At 40.9% G+C, this 27,248-nt stretch overlaps 1 protein-coding gene across 1 annotated transcript in view; it reads right to left on the bottom strand.

Moving 5' to 3' along the window:
• vps50 (VPS50, EARP/GARPII complex subunit) overlaps positions 1-27,248 on the bottom strand; it is a 126,102-nt gene that overhangs the window by 8,960 nt on the left and 89,894 nt on the right. The window contains exons 23-25 of the mRNA XM_023959805.1: positions 9,757-9,905; positions 6,662-6,758; positions 3,059-3,217 (exon numbers count right to left, since the gene is read on the bottom strand). Of these exons, the coding sequence (XP_023815573.1) occupies positions 3,059-3,217; positions 6,662-6,758; positions 9,757-9,905 (405 nt within the window). The remainder of the gene's footprint in view (positions 1-3,058; positions 3,218-6,661; positions 6,759-9,756; positions 9,906-27,248) is intronic.

Below are 27,248 nucleotides of genomic sequence, written 5' to 3'. Positions count from 1 at the left end.
TTGCTGCAACAGATAAGCCAAAAGACAGGATTTTCTGTGTCTTCACAGAAGGAAAAAGTCAAAATTATAGGAACTGCATTTTCTCTGTTTTCATCCAAAGCTCCCACGGTAACAAACACAATCAGTAAAATAATAAACAATGTTAATTGCATTTCTACATTCTAAGTATAATTTAAACAAAAGAAAAACAACAGCTCTAAATTCTGCAAACGCCTGGATTGCAGCTTTGGTTTCTGAAAGATTATTATATTGGTGATCTAGATCAGTGTTTTTCAACCTTTTCTGAGCCACGGCACACTTTAACCTTAAAAAAAATCCCGCGGCACACCAGGATCCAAAAATTAAAAAAAAAAAAACGGAGAAACTCAGTATGTATTGATCTACAGCCCCTCCACAATTGCACATGCATTTTTGAGATAATTGTTGCAGAAAAAGTTGGAAACTGCAGCTGTTTTTTTTTTTCTAAAAGATGCAATAAAAGTTAAGTTAGAAGATTTAAAAACAGTTTGTGTGTTCGTTGGTTTCAAGACGTTTAACAACAGATCTCCTTATGCGCTGTCACTCTCACAACCCAATGCATCATGGGAGATGTAGTGCATAAAACGGCCGGCGGAGATCGCGTTTCTGAGCTTCATGGTTTTGTTCACTTGTTCCACGGTCTGATACCGGATTCTGTGGAAAGCTACACCGATAAAGACGAGATTTAGCTGGTATTTTTGTTAGAACTGAGCGATTTTACGAGCTAAATCGGGACAAGGAAGTGAATACTTTAACCACTTCTGATTGGTCAGACTGATGACATGTGATTAAGTTCCCTAAGAATGATTGGTGGAAACAGTTAAAGGGCCGGGACTTTTCTAAAATACAGCCGGAGCTGCAGCTGAATCGCGGTACGTCATTCTTATCAAAATGTCTTTAATAAAATAAAATAAACGCAAAGAAAAAGTATTTTACGATCTTTTATATTCCTAACTACTCAGTGTTTTATCAGGGCCTGTTTGGATGAACAGAGAGCTGAAATCCCGGAGATGGGAAATGTTTTTAGATCAGTTAATGAGGGTGATTTCCCACGGCACACTTGACCATCTCCCACGGCACACTAGTGTGCCGCGGCACACTGGTTGAAAAACACTGATCTAGATGATGAAACTGACAAAAAATAGATGTATAAAGCCCAACACCTTTTCATTTTCCAAGTAAACGTCTAGATGCAAGAGCATCATTGTTTCTGCAAAAAATAATCTCTGACCTTTCCTAACCCTGGAGAACCCAGGAACAATGTTCTCCAGCCTTTTAAAGTTAATATGGCATTTTTTAATGGTTTGTTTATTAGTGTATTAGCATTTAAAACCAGCTGGGGGGAAAAATAAGTATCAGAATAAATAAATAAAGCAAAAACTGCTGCCAAAATTGACCCTTGTTGGTTTGGGCTACAGGTAAATAATAGGAATAATAACATAACTTTATCATTTTATGCAAGTAAAAATAAAAATTGAAATGAATAAAAAACATTTGGTAATTATATCAGTCTCAAAGGAATCTTTTATACAAGTGTCAGACTAGAACCTAAGTTTAGGGAACTGTTTGGTTTTGTCTTTCATTTGTCCCAAAACACCTCCACACACCACCAAACTTTGTTTTGCTGAATTAATATTTTTTTTAATGATTTCAAACTATGAGAATTTTTTTTTTCCTGTGCAACAGAACCTTTTCAACCCTGGAGAACCCAGGAACAATTTTCTTCAGGCCTACATAAAAGTAAATTTGACATTTCCTTTTTGTTTGTTCATATTGGGTAGCAGCAATAAAAATTAAAATTGATTGAAAAATATTTGGTTACGTCATCAGTCTCACAAGAATCTTTAATATACATGTCTGACTAGAACCTAATTTTGATATTTGTTTTGCTTTGTCTTTCTTTTAACCCAAACACCTCTATTGTTGGCCATTTTTTGCTGAATTTAGGTTTTTTGTATATTAAAACATGAAAATTTATGTGTTTGTTTTTTTGTTGTGACATTGGCTTAAAGTCCCCTGACCCTGCAAACTCTTCAATTTTCACAGAATGGCATAAATTTAAATGAGAGCAGAGGTCATTGAAAAATTTGCAGATTTCTACACGAAGTCTGCAAAAAGATCACTCAGTTATAAGTTTTCCTGCAAGGTTTGGTGTTTTTTTTCCTAGAAACAATTTGGTTGAAAAATCAAAATAGCTGACTTTAAAAACTGTTACAGCGCTTTGCAGAAAAAAACCATCAGATGTTGGAGGGAAGACAAAAAAAAAGTGGAATCTGTACTCAGCTCTTAATACTTGTACTGGAAATTATGTCTAAAATAAACCCTGAAACAGCTTTAATGAAATGTTTGCATAACATCTTCATTAAATCTAATTGAAAATATTACAAAGATGCTCCCAGCTGGTCTTAAACAGAAGCTAGTGTAGCAAAAAAAACAGGAGCAGAAAAAGCATTTCCGCCAATTCTGATCTGCTTTAAAAGCTTCAAGGTGCAGAAATCAATTATTGCAGGGTGAGCTGAAACTTTTTCACAAGGTTTCATTAAAATGAATCCAATTGACAATAATTCCTCCTGCTGGTGATTTAAAGCTCGTCGTGTCGTGTGAAACAGCAGGAGACCGCCAGAAAGTTGACGCATGAACGTCTGTATCAGCATGTGAGAAAAGAGACTCAATGCAAGTAAAACAATGCATGAGGGGGATCATTACTGCACAGGTGGTAAAGGGGTTAAGACAGCTGTCTTCTTCTTGGAAGGAGGGGAAAAGCCCTCGTCTGGATGAAAGAATTTCACATTTCATACCATGTTTAGCACAGAAAGGACTTGGATTTTAAAGAAACAGTTCCTGTCCTTGTGGTGCAAAAAAAAGAAAAAATATTTACTTAAGGCTCATTCACTGATGGATGATGGGGACCTATTAATTGACTGAATGCTCCCCTTCGCTTTTTCAAAGGTAGCTCCACTTTCAGGCCACTCATCATTCACCTTTCCAGACTCACTTTGCTGTTTCAGGTGTAGAAAAATGAAGAGGTGACCACAGTTACCTTCAACAGGACGTCTACGTATATGTTGTGCTGTGACATTATCTCTCTGATGTCCCATTTGACTCCGGCCATCATGAGCAGCATCTGCTCGTAGTCGATGGCCTTGGCTGCCACGACCCAGTAGATTGGCTTCCGCAGCTCGCTGGCTGTAGACACCGTCTGCCAGGGAAAGGGGCGGAAAAATGCAACGTCTTTCAGAGGCAACAGACAGCTTCCATGATGTTATGCAAGGCAGTAATGGGACACACAATCTGAGCCAAGGTCTCTTTTGAGGTGGAAGCACTCTGCAGGTAATATCAGGTCCTGGGTTACGTAAGTCTATTTACACAAACATTTACAAGAGTGAAGTCAGAGGACGAAACAGACATACATGTCAGCTGAATATGTCCAGGATGAAGAGGACATTTAAAGAGCAGCCAAGAAATGTGTGACAGGATTGAGTGTCATTTGTTCGCAGTGCTCTGATAACCTAAGTTCCTAATGTCTTACAGTCAGTCTGTGCGTAAGGATTGCACACATATCACTTGAACAGCACCAACAGGCTCTTTGCACAATGCACAGGATTTGAAGAAAAAAAAAAGCATTAATCATTACGACATGCCTGCATTTCACCTCCTTGTACCTCACTTACGCTTGGGTATTGTTTAAGTGCACTCTATGATGTCGCTTGCATGCCCAAGGAAAACAATGTGCATAAATATTTTCACTCTAGTGGCTCACTGAGCGGTCTATGACTTTTAGATTTCCTAAGGGCCATCTGTGTCCCAGTACAGCTTTGTCAATTTTTCACCTGCAGACTGCCCATAAGCGCCTGTAAGGACAGTTGTGACTTAAGCCACGTTCACACCACGCACGTTCAAGCCTGTAATTCTAATGAAAAGTCTATGACAACGCAAAAATTCCGTCTTTCACGATCAAAACGCTCACGTTCACGTACAGATACGGAGGTTTATACGACCGCTTTCAAGCTCTACATACAAAACGTGTGGCCATTGAAATTTAACCGGTTGAACTTTGACCAGGCAAGGTATGGCGTTTCATCACTGTCATAAAGTGAAAGGGCGTAAAGACAACTGAGCGGGCGTAGTCAGGAACTGAGTGAACCTCACAACCGCGAAGGCGCAATTCTACCCAAGCGACCCCGTATTTTACAACTGCAGGCCTGCAATCCTAACTGAGCGGGAATCTTGCGCAGTCAGTTCCTCTTTGCGCCCTCAGCAGGATTTACGCTCAGTGTTAAGGGGGCGTTTTTGTCACTTGGGGGGCAGTATTCAGGGGTGTGTTTGTCCCTTGGGGGCAGTAACCTTTGTGGTTGATCTGATTGGCTAAAATTTGAATGTCAAGTCCGGCGAGGCAGCGGGGCGGGACTTTCTTTTAGGGGCTTTATTAGAAAAGAATCTGCGGCTGTAACGAGGATTAAAAGGATTAAAACGGTAACAAATGCAGTGATTTTCAGATGAGAAAAATTTACAGCACAAAAAAAACCCGCTGCACTTTCTTACCTTGGTCTTGGGTCATTGGTTAAGGTTTGAATCCACGTTACATTTGTCGTTTTTTTCTATTCAAGCCTCTAACACAAACAGGGTTGGCAAACAAGTTTGAAACAGAGCCAAAATGACCTGTTCATGTAAATATAGACATTTATTCTTTTTTGTGAGATTATTGATTTTTACAGAATGGTGTTTCACAGAGTATACACTTTGTTGACGGTCCCTTTGCAGCGGCTCGCTGCTCTTTCTGCATTCACTGCTTGAAGCAAACAATTCTGATTAAAAGCCAATAAAAACAATCTTTTTTATTTAGAAATGCATTTGTAGTTCACTCTCTGTGTTAATACAAAAGGATAGAGATAACTGCTGACACATTTGAACGTTTATCAGAAGAGTTATTGAGGCCGGAAGTCCGAATCTGTGAAGATCTAACTTAACCGAACTGCAGTTGCTCTATTGTCGTGTTACTCCGTGTAGCTGATAGCTTCCAGTTAAACTGTTTCTTAATCGTGTCTCTTTGCATTTCCAGGGTTTCCAAAACGATTTTGTTCTTCATTATGCACATATCTGCACCTGTACTATGAGGGGGGGGGGGGGGGGGGGGGTGTCTTCTCTCACGTCCTCTCCTCTCTCCATACCGTTCTCATGCTGTTCTCTCCTAGGTCCTCTTTATCGAAGTCACACAACAACACATTAGGGCCGCTCTGTACATTTTGGAGAAAATGTAAGACTTTTATGTTCACCTTATGGTTATGAAAGTACTGTATATACAAAATATGACAAAGGGCAGATAGTCGCACGCAGCTCAAGAGTTAACCCCCCCGCTCTGAAAAAAGAAAGTCCCGCCCCGCTGCCTCGTCGGACTTGACATGCAAATTTTAGCCAATCAGATCAACCAGAAAGGTTACCGCCCCCCAAGTGACAAAAACACCCCCTTAACTCTGAGCGTAAATCCTGCTGAGGGCGCAAAGAGGAACTGACTGTTTAGGATCCCCGCTCGGTTAGGATTGCAGGCCTGCAGTTGTAAAATACGGGGTCGCTCGGTTGCGCGGTTGTAAGATTCCTCACTTAGTTCCTGAATACGCCCACTCAGTTGTCTTTACACCCTTTCACTTTATGACAGCGATGAAACGCCATACAAGGACTCAGATTTGGTAGTGACGTCCCTTTTAATTTACGGAAATGCCAACCGTTTCAAAACTGACCACGGAGGAAAATTAATAATTGTGGTTTTTGCCTGGCCGGAATTATAACCCAAGTCTGGGAATAGAAAAAAGAAAGAAAAAAAGATTCGAACGAGATTGACAGGATTTGCACCACTTTGACATTGCACAGATGTGAGGATTCTGGGCTCTCTGGGTGTCTGTGGTATTTTTTTGTCATGTTCTTGTCAGTCTCATCGATTTCAAGTTGATCTTCCACAGCTTGTCTTTATTTAGTTAATCAAGTGTCTGGTTTTCCGTTCCTCAGTGTCAGGTCATCTTTTCTGTCGTGTCACCTTTTTGTTGCTCCATAGGATTTTTTGTCTCGTTCAAGTTCATTAAATGTCAGCGTTTCCGCCACTAAGCCTGGTCTCCTGCATTTTTGGGTCCTACACCACCAGCCTTTGACAACACCAAGCACACCAGGCTATTTACCAACCAACTGTGGGTGGAGGACAGGCGCTAGTAAACAGTAGAAACAGAAGAAGAAGCCCCTCCATGCTTATCCAGTGTGAACACCGTGGGCTAAATTCCCACTTGAACATAGCTTAAGGCTTATATTAATGGACTTTAATCAGTACAAATACCTAATCAGTTTAACAATAATATGGTAAATGTACTTAATTTGTGTAAAAAAAGGTCAAAACTCCGTTTTTTGAGCCATTTGCATTTTATCCGAGCAGATGACCTGATCTAACAACAGTAAAACACATTGGGATTCAATGCTCATTAGATTTCAGACATAAAAACCAATAAGGGAGGAAAAGAGACTGCATTTCAAATGCCCTCACAGACCCATGGAACAGCTCTTGTGGCTGAAAGTGTTGTCATGTCAAAAAGCTGCAGGGATTGCTCGGTAAAGTCCGTGCGGATATGAAGACACATGCTCTGAATACTGAGACATACAGTACCTGGGAATAAAACTGCTGCAAGAAGGGCTTCTTGGCTGCAGGCATCATAGCATCCAAATGCGACTGCAGGGACTCGAACAGCTCAGCCAGACACGCTCTGAGGGAGAAAGAAAAGAGTGTTCCCCAGAACCAGTTTTCACGACGGATATAAAACAGTTGACATTGCTGCAGCAAATGAAGGTTTGGCTGCTTTATATACACCTTCAAACTGCATTATTCTTAAATATTTAAACAGATGACCATTTTCAAAAAAGAATTGGCTTAAATTGGTGAAATAGTTTGTCTTTTAAGCAAAGTTTGACGTCTGTACTGATACTGTGGTGAGCAGATGACCTGAACAGGAACAGGGTGTTTTCTCTTTAAGTCCCGACACTGCTTGCACCTTCAGTAGTTAGATGAAACGTTTTACCAAGTATCATCGGGACTTGAATATTTTTGCATTTTCTATCATTTCAGCAGTCGAATGTTTACCGAATATTGTTCAAGTTTGTCATAGAAAGATTTAAATTGAACTATTCAAGAATAAAAGCTACAGTCTGGCTTTTTCATTCTGCAAGTTTAGAGTTTTAAGAATGATGGCAAACATGTAGTCGTTGAGGATTCCCTCCAAACACAAATTAAATCATTTAAAATGTCAAAAAATCAGGCAGGCTGCCTTATAACTTGATATTTTTAGTTATCTTTTTCAAAAACAGCATGAAAATCAAAGTCGACAAATGATAACTAAAGGATGCCGTGGAAAGAAGAAAAATCCCAAACACCAGCAGAAGGACTGTAATACCTCCATTCCTCTGTGTATTCAGACTATATTGCTCTTAAGTATTATTGTGCACAAAAAACTGGGCGAGCAGGTTTGGCCGGTCTTAAGTTCAGCTGAGTTTGGTGTTTCTTAAAGCAAAAAGGATAAAAAGCTGATGAGAGCCATTTCTCAGCAGTTAGAGGTGAGAGGCAGAATGTAAAAAATGCAACTAAGAGAGGGAAAAACACTGAATTAAATCAATACTGAGTTCCCCATCGTCTCCAATCTTAAGGTATGGCTTTAACTTTAAAAAGCAGAACTTAGATTATGTGGCAAAAGCAAACCCACATTTTGCAGTTCAGCCCTCAGATAAATATTACACAGAAGTTGATTTATGCAAGTCCAACGTAGCAGAAGGATCAAGCTCCTTCTGTCCTACATGCTATATTTCAGGCTTCTTTAATTCTGCCAGAAAAAACAAAACAAAACGTTATCTGACCTGTGTTTAACTAAAGAAAACAAATGTTTGAGTCCAAGCCAAGTGAAGACACCAAACGCAAAACATCTACCAAAGAAAATTCCAACATATATCTGAACATATGTGAGCTTAGTGACTTTAAGGACATTTTTAGTAAATTCCCAAAATTAAATCAAAACAAATCCACTAAAATCAAGAGATTAACAAATCCCAAACAGTTTCAAATCTGAAATCAAAATAAAAAAAAATTAAGATCTAAAACTAAAATGCTAAATTATGATAAAAAGTCAGGATTAGAATAAAAATGAAATAGCATTATATAATAAAAGATTACAAAGTTTTTCCTCACCCAAACACATACTATTTAGTAACTGCTCCACAATTGTTGTATCAATATGATGTGTTTTTCTTTTTCCAGGGGAGGGCGTTGACCTGTACAACCTCTTTTTGTAATCCTCCAGTCTTTTTTTTTATAATTACAAAAAACACACTTTGAATACTTATTATTTTAAAGCCTTTAAATCTAAACCAATGCTTCTTAATGAGCCAATCCAATAAACTCATATGCACTCACAAAATCTATAATTAGTGTCTGTGGAGGGCTGCGGAACAGCAGAGGCACCGGTGAACATTTGCTCCTTTCAGTGGAGCAGCAGAGGAAATCACATTACAGTACGCCTCAGCACTGCGTGTTCCCTCAGGTCACCCTCATCTGATCGCACCGGAACAACAGCTGCAAGCTCACTGTGCTGGACTTTAACCTTGATCTTTACTCTGGTTTCTTTTGGGTTATCCATTTAAATAATTAGCTTTTCACAAAAACACCTTTTTCAGTTCAAAATTACACATTATAACAATCTTTTGACTTATCCAGAAATCCATTTTCAGAAGATTGTCCTGTAGTTTTTGCATAAGTAATCAGTTTTATTCTCACCAAACGAGATTTCCTTTTTAAAATCAACTAAAGACATGAACTAGAGTACACTTTAATGATCAACTCTTTAACACCAGAGCTTTAGCTCCAGTCTTGACAGACTTTTGACAACCGTAACTCTTTAACCAGCTTTGCACTTTACTGTGCTGCATATTAGTGCAAAGCTGATATGAAAAGCCAGTTTTCTCTGCATCAGAGTTAGCGGATTCATGTTGATAGCATAAATAGTCATAAAATTACGGTACATCAAGGAGTGTGTGTTATTTCAGTATCACCAGCGACATCTCTGGTGTTAAAGGGTTAAACTCTTGGGTTGTCATTTGTTTACACAGCCTTTAACATAAAAAAGGGAAAAAAAGGTGTTGTGAGATAGTAAAAGCATATTCAGCATTTTTACAGCAGTGCTATTTGAGCTTCAGGCCTTCATTTCAGAGCTGTTGCTGTACAAGTCTAAGGGCTGTCAGCACTGATGATTGTTTAACCCAATTATAGGTGAGGGCGCCACTGTGGCTTCGATTTAAGACGCAAAGACAAAGGGGAGGAGGAACCACTTTGGTAAAACACAAAGAAAATAAATCACAGATGACAACTGATCACAACAACTTAATGGTAAGAGTGCTTTCTGGAGGTGAACCGGCTCCAGGAAGTGAGCGCTCACACCAAACATGCAGGAAAATCTTTGAAGGCTGAACTGGGCAACACTGCTCGACGACAGTGAACACAAACTTGATCAGAGCAAACGCTTGGACGAAGATTACAGTAGAGTTGCATCACACCACCCCGAGAAACAAGTGATGACATTTGAGCCATCACATTCAACAGATGTTACCATTTCTCTCCCCATTCGTTTGAGTAAACTCTTGTAAATGTGCTGCTGCAGGTCACGCATACATGATGATGACACACTGCGCAGATATTTTCCCTATTGGGTAGACTGTACTTACAGAGACTCGGTGGCCACCACCCTCTGAGCCAGGCCATAGAGGGTCTCACTGTTTGTGAGGACCACCAGATGGCTGAGGTGGGGGCTCGGCACCTTTTCTTTCCTGTCCTCTGTCGGGGCGTGGACTCCTGCGTTCTCCCCAACGGGATCCTGAAAAATATTCAGGCAATTTTACTAGTCTGAGGAAGTCACTTCTGCTGGACCGTCAGCAACGATGCAACACCATTCCTCATAGGATCCACACACAAACATGCATCACTTAACAGACTTAACACTTAATTTCACATTAGCTGACTGGCACAGGGCAGTAATGAGTCACAAATATTGATGACAGAACATTTTATTATACAGTAAATGATACGCAGTGGAGGGGGGTAAATGATAAAATGATCATGGTTCCACAAAGTAATATTTTCTCTCTGGCAAAACAAAATATAAGAAAGAAAGAGCAAATGTTTCAATTCAATCAGATTTTTTTTTTAAACGGAAAAGTTAATATGCAATTTTGTGTTCTTCACGGACTCCAGGGTTTGTACAAAGAGGTTGTTGACACCGTTGCCATAGCTACTTGTCTTCTGCTAATAACTCTGTTGTTTTACCTCAACGAATCGGCAAACTGAATGCATTGAGGATCTAATTAAAAAGTAATTGTGAGTAGCTATGTGTGCACAGGCTTTCTTTTACGTGTCTATGCTTGAGCTGAAGTGTTTCAGAATGAAGACTGGTCCACAGTTTCATATTATATCAGACCTTATAGGGGTAAAAAGGCTGGGTTTGCGAAGATGTAAAAAAAAAAGTCAGCAGTTACTCAAAATGTAAGATGAACATAATCATCAATATTACAAATATATTGCATTATAAAAACACATATTGAGTATGCAAACCCATGTTTTTCCAGTAACTGCAACATGTAAATTGGCATCATTTTTGAGTCTTTCAGTGGAATAAATCCAGTCTAATCAATCAATTTGCTGGTTTCATCTTACTGTAGTTTTCCAACAAATGACAAAAGCACAAACTTTCACGTTTTAGGCCTCACAAGGTAATTGCAGTGGAATTGCCCGGGTTTGGCTAAGTGCTTCCTGGGGTGACGTCCTCCGTGATAACGAGTGAGGGGTTCACTGGTGCAGACAGATTCCCAAGACATTACTTCCTCACTTCAACTCCAAGCACGATTTCAGTCTCTTTTTTTTTCTATTTCAAGACATTATATGTTTCACTATGTTGTATGTGTAGAGGTCAGGGATTAGCGCCCTCACCTCACAGTAAGAAGGCACCAGTTCAAATCACTGCTGGGAACCTTTATGTGTGGAGTTTGCATGTTGTCCTCCTGCATATGTGGGTGTTATCTGGGTCCTCCAAAATATGCTTCATGGGTTAATTAGTGTGTCTAAATTGCCACTAGGTGTGAATGTGACTGTGTTGCCCTGCAACAGACTGCCAACCTGTTCAGTGTGTACCCCGCCTTCACCAAACACTAGCTGGGTTGGCTCCAGTGGAATTAGGTGGATGGTTTTTAATATGAAGGTTTTGCTTTTGATTATTACATTTAGAAAAGTGTTTTCTTCTTTTGTGTTGCTGTGGTATTAAAAATTACGACGGAGTTTTAGGGCCTCCAAAAATAAAAAATAAAAAAAGTAAAATTACGACATTTTATCTCGTAAATTTACGAGAAAAAAACTCGTAAATTTACGAGAAAAAAGTCATAGATTAACAAGGAGAAAACACCGAAGTTGTCCGTTTATCGGAGCATCGCTTGAAGATGAAAGATGTGGAGCCTTTTGTGAAGCTTTATTTCCAGGTTTATTATAGGTTTAAAACAAAGAGATTCTGAACCTTTGGCGACTCAAAATCAGATTATTGTCAGTGTAGCCGTCTTTCCGGGGTTCAGTGTCAGTAAAGCGGAGTTTCATATGTAAAATAAGGAGCTCAGAGACACGTTTGAGCGTAGTGGATCGTTGCGGCTTTTATTCTCCTTTTCATTCACAAACCCTGAAGTTCATCTGTCACCTTACGTCATGAACCTGTCATCAGATCCGAACACCAATGCGGAAATAAACGTCCCGTTATATCATCAAACAACAAAGATGAATGAAAATAGTCTATTATATTAGCATTAGAACGTTGAAAATGCCAAAAAAAGTGATCCTCCTCCTCAGACGGAAGCGTCACACAAATGTAAAGATCTTTTTTTTGGTGGAGGAAGAAAGGATTGAAGTGGAAAGCTGCAGGGACACAGATGGCTTCATCGGGCTGCAGGATCCTGCAAACCAACCATCAATAAATAAAACAAATGAGCTTCCAGATATTTGGAATGTTCAAGCTCATTCAGATCACCTGTTCAACTGAGTTTAGTCGGTCTGCTCTGTTGCTGCGCGGCGTTCACCTGCTGCTCTGCATGCTCACTTCCACTTAATATCGTAAATTTACGAGTTTTTTTCTCATAAATTTACGAGTTTTTCTCATCAATTTACGAGTTTTATCTCCTAAATTTACGAGATAAAAACTCGTAATTTTACTTTTTTTTTTTTTTTGGTGGCCCTGATACTCCGTCGTAAAAAATGCTTACGCATGAACATGCTTAAAGTAAACTTTGTTTTGCTATAGATTCATTTGACTAGATTGGTTAGGAGAGGCACATCTTTGGGCAGCTCTGCCTTCCTGCTGGAGAAACCGACATTGAAAGCACTCAAACAATGTTTCTTGGATCAATCTAACCTGCACTTCTGGCAGATTGCAGCAGAAGTTGACTTTTATTGAATAATTTGTGGTAGACATGGACAAATATAAAACGTTTGATTTGACCAAACAGGTAAATGTGCTCTGCCTTTTTTTCCTGGAAATGGACACATGCATGAGTCACTGTGGAACACAGAGTTAAAAATCCATAGCATCATTTTTCTGGTAATGACACAGATAATAAAGAACTTCGGGCTGGGCGATTTGGCCTAAAAATAAAATCACCCATTTAATTTTTTTACATTCGATGTCCGATTTTTCCCCAATTTTTCCCCTCAACGTAAGGAAAGCAATAGGTGCAAACGGCAGAAAACTTAAAGCAAATTTTGCTTTTATTTAATCAAACGCAAGTGTAGCACCTATGCTATTAGGCAGAGGTAGTCAGGCTACTGGACCAAATATAGGTTCGCACGGAGTGGTGTGTATTGAATAAAAGAGCCAAGAGTCAATAAAAAGGTAGAATGGAAAAAGCCGGCAGTTTACTGAACAATTGACAAACAACAATAAACATACAAATTTGGTTCTTAAGTAATGTTAAGACACCTTTTCAACACCCTTTATGTTGTTTTTTCCTTTACTTTTTCTGTTAAAGTTCAAATAAAAGGTTTTGTTCAAGTTAATTTCAGTTTCAATCTATTTTAATTAAAGATGACCGGTCATTTGGTTTAAAGGGATTTTAGTTACAGAACTAAATTTATTTAACTTAAATTTAGTTTAAGCTTTCTTTTGAGTTCACTATATTTACCCTTTTCACTTTTTTGTAAATCAGTTTTGTCACTTTAAATTTACACCAAAAGTATCCTTTAAAGTTACAAAATATCAGATATCAAACAAAAGACAATTCAATATGCAAAGCAAACAAAGAACTGTTTTTCTAAATGTCCAATTGCTTAGCAAAATCCTTTAAAGTTTGTTAGCAGACGTATCCAGTTTTGGTAGTGCTCCTTTAAAGTATATTGGATCCACAGTTAGTGTTCAATCTCCTACCGCGACCTTGGCAGAGATTTTGTAGTAGTGAGGAAAAGTAAAGGACCACGTGATGCTCTACAGGCAGTCCGGATTATCGTGCTCCTTGGGTAGGCTCGCCATCCATGGATCAGGAGAAGTCCAGAACGATCCGGTCCGGAACCGTCTCCCAATTACTCTCGGGGGGACTCAAAAACCTGGCCAAAACTCGTCTGGTAATGGCATGAAATCTTATTTGGCTCACACCCCTCTTCCGGTCTGGCTAGACAACAGGTTTGCACCGTTATTTTAGTTTTTCACCGTAGTTTTTCAGCTAATGGCTACTCTGCTGCGCGTGCTTGCTGTCTCTGCCCTAAACAGGCCTATCTCTCCGCTACGCGCCGCACAGGTTGGGGAGGGCTCTTGAAAAAACTTTAAACTTTATCGACAACAAAAACAATTTCTCTTTTTAAACAAAAATAGTAATAAAACCTATAAATTATTAATGTGAATACTATTTATATTTTTATCCTCACAACTTTTAGCTGTTTTTATCATGTTGTTTATTAATATTTATTGACCTTTTTATATCATTACTGAGTGTATTTGTAACGGGGGTTACATCCTCCCCTCCTTTTCTCATGCACGTCCTCGTACATGTTTCACACAGTTTCTATCTTTAACATCTTGGGAGCATTTAAAGAGTCAGTGAATGCTACTGCTAAGCTGTGAAATAGAGACTGGACTACAGTGACGAGTGGGTTACCTAGTTCAGGATAGGTCAGTCTCTGAGCAGGTTCCCTATGTCTGTTTGAACGTCTTAGGGGATCAGTGATGGTGTCATTAGTGTCAGTGGCTTCTGGGCACTGGTCTGTGTCAGTGACAATCTCTATGGGCATGTCAGAAATGTCTTTGGTTTGGCTGTCTGTTTCAGGGGACTCTTCAGGATCTACTTGAGGTAGGTTTTCTTCTTCAGGGTAAGTATCGACTTGGATATCTCCGTCAGTTTCGATTGGATTCTCTTCAGGTAAGTTTCTTTCTACAGGTTCGGTTAAGGACTCTTCTGGTGGGTTTGTCTCACTTGGTAAGTATGTCTCATCCGATAGTTGTTGACTCTCTTTAGCTTCAGCAGCTTTGGTTGTTTCCACTGGCGTTTGCCCTACAGCGGTTTCAGGGTTCTCTGTGTCAGGTGGGATGTAGGGACTTTTGGCTTCCACTACTAGATCATGATAATCGTAGTAATAGCCAGGATCAGAATCTTCACAATCGGACCCTTGTTCAACACTTTCTGTTTGTTGGCGTGTTTTGGGTCGCCTTGGTTTGTCTTTCACAATTTGTTCTGCTTCCTCTGGGCTAGCAGGAAGGAAACCACATGGCAATAACAGGTCACGATGAAGGGTTCTTTGAGGACCGTATCTTGTCTCTGGTTTAACAACATAGACAGGGAGGTTGTTTGATTGTTTCACAATGATGTAAACTTCAGGTTCCCAGCGGTCGGCTAACTTGTGCTTGCCTCGCATACGAAGGTTTCTCACGAGCACTCTGTCGCCTTCCTTCAAGGTGGACTCAACAATGCATTTATCAAATCTTGCTTTGTTGCAACTGGCCGATTTCTTTGCCATTTCAGTTGCTATTTTGTAGCTGGATTCGAGGCTTGACTTGAGGTTGCGAACGTACTCTGAGTGGGAACTTGGCTGATGGTCAACTGGCAGACCGAACGCGAGGTCGACGGGTAGCCGGGGCTGTCGGCCAAACATTAGTTCATATGGGGTAAACCCCGTCACCTCATTCTTTGTACAATTATAAGCATGTACTAAGGGTCGGACGTGTTCGCGCCAGTGTGTTTTCTTGTGATTCTCCAGTGTGCCAAGCATGCCGAGGAGGGTCCTGTTGAACCGTTCAACAGGGTTCCCTCTCGGATGGTAAGGAGTAGTTCGTACTTTTCGAATACCAGCCAGCTGACAGAGCTCCTTTATCGTGCGAGACTCGAAGTCCGGACCCTGGTCACTATGAAGTCTCTCGGGAAAACCATAGTGAGAGATGAAGTTTTCCCAGAGGAATCGAGCAACTGTGCGCGCCTTTTGGTTTGGAGTTGGCAAGGCGAGCGCATACTTCGTGAAGTGGTCTGTAATCATTAACACATCCTTCGTGTTGCTCGAATCTGGCTCTAGACTTAGAAAGTCGATGCACACCAACTCTAGTGGACGGGTGACGACAATGTTCACGAGAGGTGCGGCTTTTTCTGGTCGGGCTTTGCGACGTGTGCAACGTTCGCAAGTCTTGACCTTGAGCTCAATGTCTGTGGCCATTTTGGGCCAATAGAATCGCTTTCTCACCAGGTCCCATGTCCTCTCGACACCTAAGTGTCCCATGTCGTCGTGTAAACTTTTCAGGACAAGGGGTCTCAACTCTTGTGGTAGCACGAGTTGATACTGCGTTTGTGCACTTTCTTGTCTGGTACGATAGAGGACTCCGTCTTTAAGGACTAACTTGTTCCACTCTCTTAGCAACAAGCCGAGTTCAGGAAGCTCATTTTTTGCAGTGGGTGGGGGTTTTTCTCCCAACGTTATCTGGTTGACTATTTCTCTGATGCTTGTATCAGCATGTTGTTTTTCTTTCAAGTCTGATGTTGTAAAGTGAGGAATGACTGGCAAACCACCAAGCTGGTTCTCCTCTTCATAGCTTTGGGGGACGGCTTGGGGAGTGAGAGCAAAAGACAGAACCAAAGGATTGTCAGTGATGGACTCTGCTAGTTCGTCTGTGGACTGGTGGACAAAGTGCTTTTCACAGATGGCTTTTATTATGCTCTGGTCAACAAGGTTTGAATGGTGTGTGTCAGGTAGGTGCCTTTGTGTGAACTGTTGGATTCTTTCCAGTTCTTTCTTGGACAGCATGTCGTCTGGTTGTGCGCCATGTGGGCGTCGGGATAGTCCGTCCGCGTCCTGATTTTGTTTTCCTGCCCTGTATTGCAGTTGGAAGTCAAAGGTGGACAGCGCAGCTAACCATCTGTAACTTGTAGCGTCAAGTTTTGCGGTGGTCAAGACGTACGTTAAGGGGTTGCTGTCAGTGATCACAAGGAAAGGGCGTCCGTAAAGGTAATCTTGGAATTTTTCGGTAACTGCCCATTTTAGCGCGAGAAATTCTAACTTGTGTGCAGGGTACTTAGCTTCACACTTTGACAACCCGCGGCTTGCGAAGGCGATCACACGTTTCTGACCTTCTTGTGTTTGGTAGAGGGCTGCCCCCAACCCTGAAGTGCTTGCGTCTGTGTGCAAGGTAAAGGGAAGAGTAGGGTCGGCAAACCCGAGCACTGGGGCACTTGTCAATTTTTCGATGATTTCGTCAAATGCTGTTTGACAGTCCACATTCCATCTTGCTCCAAAAGGATCTTTGGGGTTATGATATTGGGCTGTGCCGGCTTTGGCACTTGTCTTTTTATGCAGAGGTGGATATCCGCTTGTGAGTTGGTTGAGAGGTCGCATGATCTTTGAATAATCCTTTATGAATCTGCGATAGTATCCACAGAATCCTAAGAATGTCCGCAATTCCTTCAAAGTGTTTGGTTTTGGCCAGGTTCTGAGTGACAAGATTTTCTCAGGATCAGTCTCAATTCCTTTTTCTGAGATGATGTGGCCAAGGTACTTTACGGAGCTCTGGAAAAACCTGCACTTTTGTGGCGACAGTTTTAGACCATACTCTTTCAAACGACCCAGGACTTGCAAGAGGCGTTCTTCGTGTTCCTCCAAGGTTGAAGAGAACACTATTAGGTCGTCAAGGAACACAAGGGCTTGTTTCAGGTTGAGCTCTCCCACGCAACGCTCCATGAGCCTCTGGAAAGTGCTGGGGGCATTTGTGATTCCTTGAGGCATTCTATTAAACTCAAAGAAACCGAGGGGGCAGACGAAGGCAGTTTTCTGTTTATCGGCCTCCTCCATTTCTATCTGATAGAAGCCTGATTTTAGGTCTAAGACCGAAAACCAGTGTGATCCACTTAAAGCCGAGAAAGACTCCTCGAGATTGGGTAAGGCGTACGAGTCTTTTACAGTCTGCAGATTTAACTTTCTGTAGTCAATGCATAATCTGACATCTCCATTTTTCTTGCGAACGACTACAATCGGGGACGAAAAGGGAGATTCAGACTCGCGAATGACTCCGGCATGGAGGAGCTGTTGCAAGTGGTTGCGTACTGCCTCCAAGTCTTGCGGATGTATCGGCCTGGCCCTGTGTTTGAAAGGTGTAGGGTCGCTGAGAGTGATGTGGTGCTTGATTTTTCCAGTACGACCAAAGTCAAGCTCGTGTTGGGCAAATACCTCTGGCATTGAGTTTAACTTGTCTGTTATTCTTTGTTTCCACTCACTGGAGATGGGGGAATCACCAAAATCAAACTGGAGATTTGACTTGTTCTCAGATTTTGGATTCACTGTTTTATTGTTTGCAGGCTGGACACTTTGGATAGCATGAATCTCTGCAATGATTGTCTTTGGGGTGAGTCTGATGGCATGATCAGATTCGTTCTTGAGGATGACTGGTATGCAGCGAGGGAACTTGGATGGGAGGGTTGCTAACCCATCTTCGACAAAAAGGCCACCAGGTAAAGAGGTGGTTGTTGGCGCCTCAACAGTCACCCATTTTCCAGTTTCTGGTACTCTGCGAGTTATCGATCCTTCCAAAACTTTTGTTTGTCCAGCTCCAATAGTTTCACAATCAGTACTGTGGAGTCTGACTTCACCCAAGCCTGAATTAACGGAGTGTTTTTTTCTGGCTGCAAGTGTTTTGAGAACGACTTTGTACCCATATGGAACTGAATGTTTTTCTTTGGAATCTACAACCAATCCGTACTGCTCATACAAGATGTCCAAGGTGTTAGTACCTATCAGCAGCGAAGGTGAGTTGGAGCTTAAGTTGGGAACGATCAAGGCTAGTGTTGGCACTTCAATGTCCGTACCCAATGAACTCTTGGGGAACGTGATGGCAGTTTCGATAAAGCCAAGGTAGGGGACATTCTGGCCGTTCGCTCCTTCTACCTCCAGCAGGTCGTTTAAGCTGTGGACAGGTAAGTGAGACAGTTTTTCTTCGTAGAAGGATTGGGAAATCGTCGTTACTTGCGAGCCCGTGTCTAATAGACAGCTGCACACATGATCGTCAATGGCTACTTGGGCAGTGCACTTGGCTCCAACAAGACCTTTTGGAAGAGAAAGTGACATTTCAGCTTGTGTGTGGAAGTTCAAGACGCGTTTCTTTTTCTTGGGACTCTTTGTCTTTGGCTCAGCTCCAATTTGTCCCACAACTGGAGCCCTCTTTAGTTTAAAAAAGTAGTTTCTTGTCCATTCACTTTGTCCCATGCCATCTGCTTGTCTCTTAAGAGTTTCCTTTTTTCAGCAACTAGGGGAGAGTTTGGCTCATTTTCACACTGGGGCTTGATGTGCCCGTCCTCCCCACATCTGAAGCAGTACCAGGGCTTTGGACGATTTCTTGGATGAGGTTCTGATTTTTGTTCTGAAGGCTGTGGCTTTGGAGTTTTGAAACTTTCAGGGGTTTTGTTGTATTCAAGTGCTGTTTCATGCGCGACATTTTCGCTGTGCGCCTTTTCTCAGCAGTCCGGAGCATGAGAAGGAGTTCGGAAAAGTTAGGTAGAATTTGCCTTTTCTGTTCGAGTTGGAGCTCTGCTATTAGCTCATTGTCCCAACAGCCTCTTATGAACTGCTTTAACAGCTGCTTGTCTAGTTCACCAGCAGGAACACCACCTCTTATGAACGTGGTGTTCAGCATGACTTGAAGACGCTGGAGGTAAGACGATGGTGCCTCACCATTATTCTGCACAGTGTTCAAGTATTTGGCAAAGAGGTCGTCTCCATCTTCAACCGTACCGAAGGCAGAGTCGAGAATTTTCAAGTAGGTGGAAGGAGGTGACTCGGTAGGTATGTGCTTTACCAGATCGACAGCAGGTGAAGAGAGACTTTCCAAGAGCCTCCTGGATTTGCATGAATCAGGCTGTCTGGGGTCTTTTAAAAGGAGTTCCACACTCGAGCGCCAGCTCTCATAGTCGACTTCGTTGTTTGGGTGGGGACAGCGCCCTGAAAAGGGTCTCAATCTGAAAGGAGTGTTCATCTGAGCATTGAAGTCTTCAGTTCTCAGCACATGTTCCACTATTACTTTCTGAAGCTCTGGTGGGTTTACTTCAGAAGGTTTGAGGGTGGGTGTCTTAACACTGACCTGCACTCGTGGGGGATTCTCAACTGGAGCTTGGATCAGTGGGTGGACTGGTTCAAGAGTTGGTGGGTTCTCTTGCAGAGGACTGAGAGGAGCATTCGTGTCAGGGACTTGGGGTGAGTCCTGGCGGTCACCTGAGTCATTTTCGTCAGGGTTAACTACTTGGCTTATAGAGGAAAGTTCGTCTCTCAGTAAGTCTGCAAAGTCTTTACCTGTCAGTCTTGCAATGTCTCTCAGTTCAGTCAGGTAAGTCTGAGTAGCTGTCTTGCTAACTACGGGGCTGTAAACTGAGCTTAATGCTTCGACAAGGTAAAGTATGTCAGGTTTGTTCTTGGGTGAGAATCTGTATGGCAGTAAGCTAGATAATGCCTGGACTGGTGCACTGGACGCGTACTCAAGAAAGGACTGCTTGCCCTTTTCTGGACACGGGGGATCTACAGGTACCATTGTCTGAATGGACCCATATTGTTTGAGGAAGTCAAAAAGCTCTTCATCAGATTCAGTGTCAGTTAAACCAGTAATAAGAAGTGAGTTCGGTATCTTAACATTAGTTCGTTGCACGGCTTCCATTTTTTGTTCAGTTCTTAGTCAAATTTGAGCTCTGAAAATTATATACGAACCACTCCTGGCTGGCTCGCCAAGAATTTGTAGCACCTATGCTATTAGGCAGAGGTAGTCAGGCTACTGGACCAAATATAGGTTCGCACGGAGTGGTGTGTATTGAATAAAAGAGCCAAGAGTCAATAAAAAGGTAGAATGGAAAAAGCCGGCAGTTTACTGAACAATTGACAAACAACAATAAACATACAAATTTGGTTCTTAAGTAATGTTAAGACACCTTTTCAACACCCTTTATGTTGTTTTTTCCTTTACTTTTTCTGTTAAAGTTCAAATAAAAGGTTTTGTTCAAGTTAATTTCAGTTTCAATCTATTTTAATTAAAGATGACCGGTCATTTGGTTTAAAGGGATTTTAGTTACAGAACTAAATTTATTTAACTTAAATTTAGTTTAAGCTTTCTTTTGAGTTCACTATATTTACCCTTTTCACTTTTTTGTAAATCAGTTTTGTCACTTTAAATTTACACCAAAAGTATCCTTTAAAGTTACAAAATATCAGATATCAAACAAAAGACAATTCAATATGCAAAGCAAACAAAGAACTGTTTTTCTAAATGTCCAATTGCTTAGCAAAATCCTTTAAAGTTTGTTAGCAGACGTATCCAGTTTTGGTAGTGCTCCTTTAAAGTATATTGGATCCACAGTTAGTGTTCAATCTCCTACCGCGACCTTGGCAGAGATTTTGTAGTAGTGAGGAAAAGTAAAGGACCACGTGATGCTCTACAGGCAGTCCGGATTATCGTGCTCCTTGGGTAGGCTCGCCATCCATGGATCAGGAGAAGTCCAGAACGATCCGGTCCGGAACCGTCTCCCAATTACTCTCGGGGGGACTCAAAAACCTGGCCAAAACTCGTCTGGTAATGGCATAAAATCTTATTTGGCTCACACCCCTCTTCCGGTCTGGCTAGACAACAGGTTTGCACCGTTATTTTAGTTTTTCACCGTAGTTTTTCAGCTAATGGCTACTCTGCTGCGCGTGCTTGCTGTCTCTGCCCTAAACAGGCCTATCTCTCCGCTACGCGCCGCACAGGTTGGGGAGGGCTCTTGAAAAAACTTTAAACTTTATCGACAACAAAAACAATTTCTCTTTTTTAACAAAAATAGTAATCTTTCCACTTTCGGCTTCTCCCATCAGGGGTCGCCACAGCGAACGAGTCGCATGGTAAATGTGGCAATGTTTTACGCCGGATGCCCTTCCTGACGCAACCTTCTCAAACCGGGCTTGGAACCGGCAGAGGTAGAGAAGGGAACAGGGAGCAGCCCGGAGTCGAACCCGGGTTTCACGGACGGAAGGCGCCGCAAACCAGCACGAGCTAAACTGGCTCCCTTTAACAAAAATAGTAATAAAACCTATAAATTATTAATGTGAATACTATTTATATTTTTATCCTCACAACTTTTAGCTGTTTTTATCATGTTGTTTATTAATATTTATTGACCTTTTTATATCATTACTGAGTGTATTTGTAACGGGGGTTACACAAGACAAATGTAACCTCCATTTCTGGGATGAATAGTAAATAAATGAACACACTCTTGGAATCAAAGTCCCAGCTGTGTTTTGAGTTACACTTTGTGGTCTAGACTAAAAGTAGACAAACATTCACCTTAAGAGTAGCACCATTTTCTAAAGGATTAACAATACAGCTCATATCTGGGGTCTAAGGTTTTAATTAAATTAAAAAACCCCGTCTTCTCCCCGGTATACATGGGTACCATGTCTTTGGCTGTATGCAAAGCAACCGCACCCCCCGCCGCTGCCGCCACCGAACACAAAATCCTCCGGCGGCCGCATCGCAAATGAATTCATAATTACAACGCAGTATTCTTTATTAACAAATAACAGTAACAGCTAACTACTGACTAACTAACTAGTTGGTATGTGTATGTGTGTCAGCATGCTGTGTGTGTAAGAGTAAGGAGCGCGTGCCGCGCAAGAGTGAGTGAGAGCGTGCACAAGTGTTGGGGGTGCGCGTTCATGTTTGCTATTGCTGGAGAGAAGGAGAACAGTAATAAAAGGTTTCCCCCAGGTGTTGGAACAGGTTTAAGGTGCTGCTGCCTTTCACTGCGATGGGCTTAAGGCAAAAGTTGCAGCGTGGGGGGGGGTCTCTTCCTCCACGTATGTGGCAACAAACTAACCAGCTATACCGCCGTGTGAAACTAACGCTACGGAAGCTCTGGGGAGCCAAAAATGCGCCATTACACAAAAACTCGATTTAGTTATTTTTTTTAAATCGCCCGTAACAAAATATTGGAATTAATTAATTCAGTCAATTTTTCGCCCAGGCCTAAAAGAACTGATGGCCCTCCAGAGAAATCTTTTTCTAAGTACTAACACTAACACTGAGAAATCAAAGACTAAGTATTTTTAGATAGAGATTTATAACAGCCTTATTAAACTACACAATCAAGTTATTAAAGACTCACTTCAATGAAAATTGTGTTTTTGATGTTTTAACATGTTCTAGTGGCATTTCTCGCACAGTGGAGGACATATTAAAAAAAAAAGCTCTAAATTGTATTTTAATTTTATTAAATTCTTTTTCATTAAAATCGTTGTGATTTAGGAGTAGTAGAAAAAAAATGCTGGTTGAAAAAGCCTGTAGCAGTGATTTACTACAGTTGGCACCAAAAGCTCCCTCTTCCATTTCATTCTGATGCATCCCCTTCCAGACAAATAGATCCATGAACGTCTTTGTTTTCCTCGTCTGAGCTGGAATCTGGATCTAAACCCTATGGCTGGATAGCTCCAATATTGCCACTTTTGTTCCACCGCTAATGGTGGGAGTGTGATGGGCTGTAAGCTAGCGGGAGAGCACGGAAACAGCGAGCTATCAACAACAAGGAGGCGAAGTGGGGGTGGGCTTGCTCCACCTCTACAGTCCTGCCCACAACTTAGAGGTGAATTTCTAAAGAACTACTGCCACTCTGCAGAAACTATGTCCTAAAAAATGACAGGTTCTTGGATTTTGGCAAAAAAAAACAGCATAATCATAAAAGACCACTGGGAACGCTTTTTCAAAAGACAATCGGAGAGGGTCTCTAAGAACAAAACAACAAAGCGAACAAAGCCTTAGACTTACAGCACTGCATCTTTCATGCCATTTCTTTCCTAAAATAAGAAAGTATGTGGCTCTATGGACAATTTATGATTCAGACCCACAGTTCTTTCCTCCCCTGTAATAACCCTAACCTTTCTTGAGCCTCCAGCTTATCTCCATGCATCCAATAAAAACCCCTCAGTGTCTCAGAAAACATTATCGGGCTAAATTAAATTGATAAGATTATCACTTGAACTACAATTCTCTTATATACTCCTCTAACAGGGTGAATCATCTCACTTCAGAGAGCAAAAAATACAGCAAAATATATTTTCCCAGGATGAACTCTAGGTAAACCTAAACATTTACAATCTCAAAGCTGATTGTGACGCATGAATTGAACATGAGACAAATAAAGGCTTACGCGTCCACGCAACACATTTTAATCAAATCGTTTTAGTCTTGTGGAGCAGGCTAATAATAGTTCCTCCTCGCATCCTGGACAAGGAATAAAAAAATCTAATTTCTTTATGAATTCTTAAACTTGATTTAGAGCCAGATGTTCAATACATAAATTCATTTCATATTGTTATTATATGATTCACTAAACCTTTTATCCTTTTTTAGGCAATTTATGCATCAACAGCTTAAGGAGCTGCATTTGTTAAAAAAGGGCCCTTTATTATTTTACAAATTACTATTAAAATGTCAAAAATGCCAAAACAGACTGGCAAACAATGCGAGTTGTTTCATTCTAACGCACCACATACAGTCAGAACCATAAATATTTGGACAGAGACACATTATTTCTAATTCAGTTTCTGTACATTACCACAGTGAATTTTAAATAAAACAACTCAGATGCCATTGAAGTGCAGACTTTTAGCTTTTATTCCATGGATTGAACAAAAAGATTACATAACATGTGAAAAACGAAAGCATTTTTTAAACACAATCCCTTCATTTCATGGGCTCGTAAATAATTGGACAATTGACTTCCATGCTATTGCATGGGCAGGTGTGGGCAATTCCATTGTTATGTCATTATGAGTGAAGCAGATAAAAGGTCTGGAGTTGATTAGAGGACTCATGCTTGCATTTTGAAGATTTATTGTGAACAGACAACATGCGGTCAAAGGAGCTCTACATGCAGGTGAAAGGAGCCATCATTAAGCTGAGAAAATAGAAAAAACCATGCAAGAAATTGCTACAGTATTAGGAGTGGCTAAATCAACGGTGTGGTATATCCTGAGAAAGAAAGAAAGCACCGGTGAAGTCAGCAACGCAAAAAGACCTGGACGTTCACGGAAGACAACAGTGGTGGATGATTCCAAATCAAACCAACCAAGTGAACAAGACTCTCCAGGAGGTAGACGTATCAATATCCAAGTCTACCATAAGAAGAAGACTGCATGAAAGTAGATACAGAGGGTACACTGCAAGATGCAAGCCACTCATAAGCCTCAAGAATAGGAAGGCTAGATTGGACTTTGCTAAAAAGTATCTAAAAAAGTTCTGGAAAAACATTCTTTGGACAGATGAAACCAAAATTAACCTCTACCAGAATGATGGCAAGAGAAAAGTATGGAGAAGGCGTGGAGGAGCTCATGATCCAAAGCACACTACTGTACATCATCAGTAAAACACTGTGGAGGCAGTGTGATGGTCTGGGCGTGCATGGCTGCTAGTGGCACTGGGACACTAGTGTTTATTGATGACATGACACAGGACAGAAGCCCAATGAATTCAGAGGTGTTCAGAGAGAGACTGTCTGCGCAGATCCAGGTGAATGCAGCCAAACTGATTGGGCGGCGTTTCATAATACAGATGGACAACGACCCAAAACATACAGCCAAAGCAACTCAGGAGTTTAGTAAAGCATAGAAGTGGAATATTCTTGAATGGCCAAGTCAGTCACCTGATCTTAACCAGTTGAGCATGCATTTCACTTGTTGAAGACTAAACTTCAGACTGAAAGGCCCACAAACAAACAGCAACTGAAAGCCGCTGGAGTAAAGGCCTGGCAGAGCATTCAGAAGGAGAAAACCCAGCATCTGGTGATGTCCATTAGTCCAACACTTCAGGCTGTCATTTCCAACAAAGGGTTTTCAACCAAATATCAGTTATGATCAATTTGTGTTCAGTTATTTCATTTGTCCAATTACTTACGAGCCCATGAAATGAAGGGATTGTGTTTAAAAAATATTTTAGTTTTTCACATTTGTATGCAATATTTTTGTTCAACCCATGGAATAAAAGCTGAAAGTCTGCACTTCAATGGCATCTGAGTTGTTTTATTTAAAATTCACTGTGGTAATGTGCAAAAACTAAATTAGAAAGAATGTGTCTCTGTCCAAATATTTATGGTCCTGACTATACATGTGTTTGCATAAACAATAGCACGGTTCAAAATAAATCTCCTTTATGAAGCAGTAAAAGTGTCAGTTACGTCACCAATTACTGTAAAGGATCAAAACCAGAAAAACAGCAGACAGTCTACAAGCACATAAAGATGACAAACATGCTGTGTTTATGGAGTTAATCCAAAAAGACCATTAGTTCCCCCTTCCAACGACAGAAAAGAACTTAAAACTAATAAAGATGTGGTTGGGAAACAGCATCTTGTGACCATTTGTGAGGATGATGTATCCAAATGAGTTGCACACAAACATTCAGATGGACAAAAGACTAAAGATAGTTTGATTAGAACCAGAGGAAAAAAACATTATTTTAGTTTTGCAAAGGAAGGAGCACCTCAACTTATCACTTACTTTTACTTCCCATTAACTTCTTTTTTAGCTGTTTGTAAAGCAATTATACAACTTAATTACTAAATATGATGAACCAAAGAGAAAAATGTATTAGAAAAGTCACATTTGAATCACGTTATCAAATATAAGAGCGAATTGTTGCAGCAATGCCAGTATTTTCTATCTAGCTCACCTGACTCCAGTCAATTTGATTGAAAAACCGAACACAAAAAGAAGGTCAACGTTTAATATTTCACATAGTCATGTCCACAAGTTATTAATGTGACCACATTGTCAGGCCTCTTTCCACACGGTGTGTCACACCTATGACTTAAAAATCCTTTTAGCTTCTTTTTTAAAACTTTTCATTTGAGACCACTGTAGCTGCGTTTAGTACATAAAGAGCATCCAGAGGGATTCTCTGAATGCAGCAGCGGCGGCATGTTATGGCAGAGAGAAACATCGGACGTCACACGGCAAAGGGCCCCCTAGGGAGAGGAGCAATGTGTTATCAGTTGGCTAAAAATAGCACCCGCTAGTAAAGTTTTATGATTTCAGGAAAAAAAAAAGAAAAAAAAGAGAGAACAGTCTTGAATGTCTCCTGTGAGCGGCCACCTCCGCTCTACACATTTAGCATTTTTACACCACTCGGAAATGGGACGGACAACTATAGGCAAGGAGTGGCGTTAATAGAAAATGTGTTGGAGATGCTGCCATTCACAGGAGTGCAGCTCAAAGAGCAGCGATTTTTATTACCTCAATAACCAAAACCAGGTGCTTTGGTCACGCATATGAGAAAAAATATGGAGAGGACTTCACAGGGAAACATTTCACTGATCTGACAGAAATGTTTCTGGAATGTGCCACAGCAGTTAAAATGTTCAGTCCAATCAGAAATCAGCTTCAACCGTCTGGCATTACAGCAGGGTGAGGCTTGATCTGACATGAAACTTGGCCTTTTATTAATCCTTCTGCATACATATCGGCTTGGACAAGGGGGGAAAAAGGGACTTTTCAAAAATAAAGCATCAACTGTTTGGAGCTTTAGAACAAAACAAAAGAAACTGTTAGAAAAGTAGCACATTAAGAAAAAAATACAGTTTGCCATTTTGAATTCTACAAGTGTGGTGCTTATATCTCTGTGGAGGGAATAGGTATGCAGCTCAATCTTTTACCAATTTGTAGGAGC

The sequence above is a fragment of the Oryzias latipes genome, chromosome 11, assembly GCF_002234675.1.
Source record: "Oryzias latipes chromosome 11, ASM223467v1".
NCBI lineage: Eukaryota > Metazoa > Chordata > Actinopteri > Beloniformes > Adrianichthyidae > Oryzias > Oryzias latipes.
The sequence above is the reverse complement of the archived record's forward strand: the minus strand, read 5'-3'. Positions and strand labels throughout refer to the sequence as shown.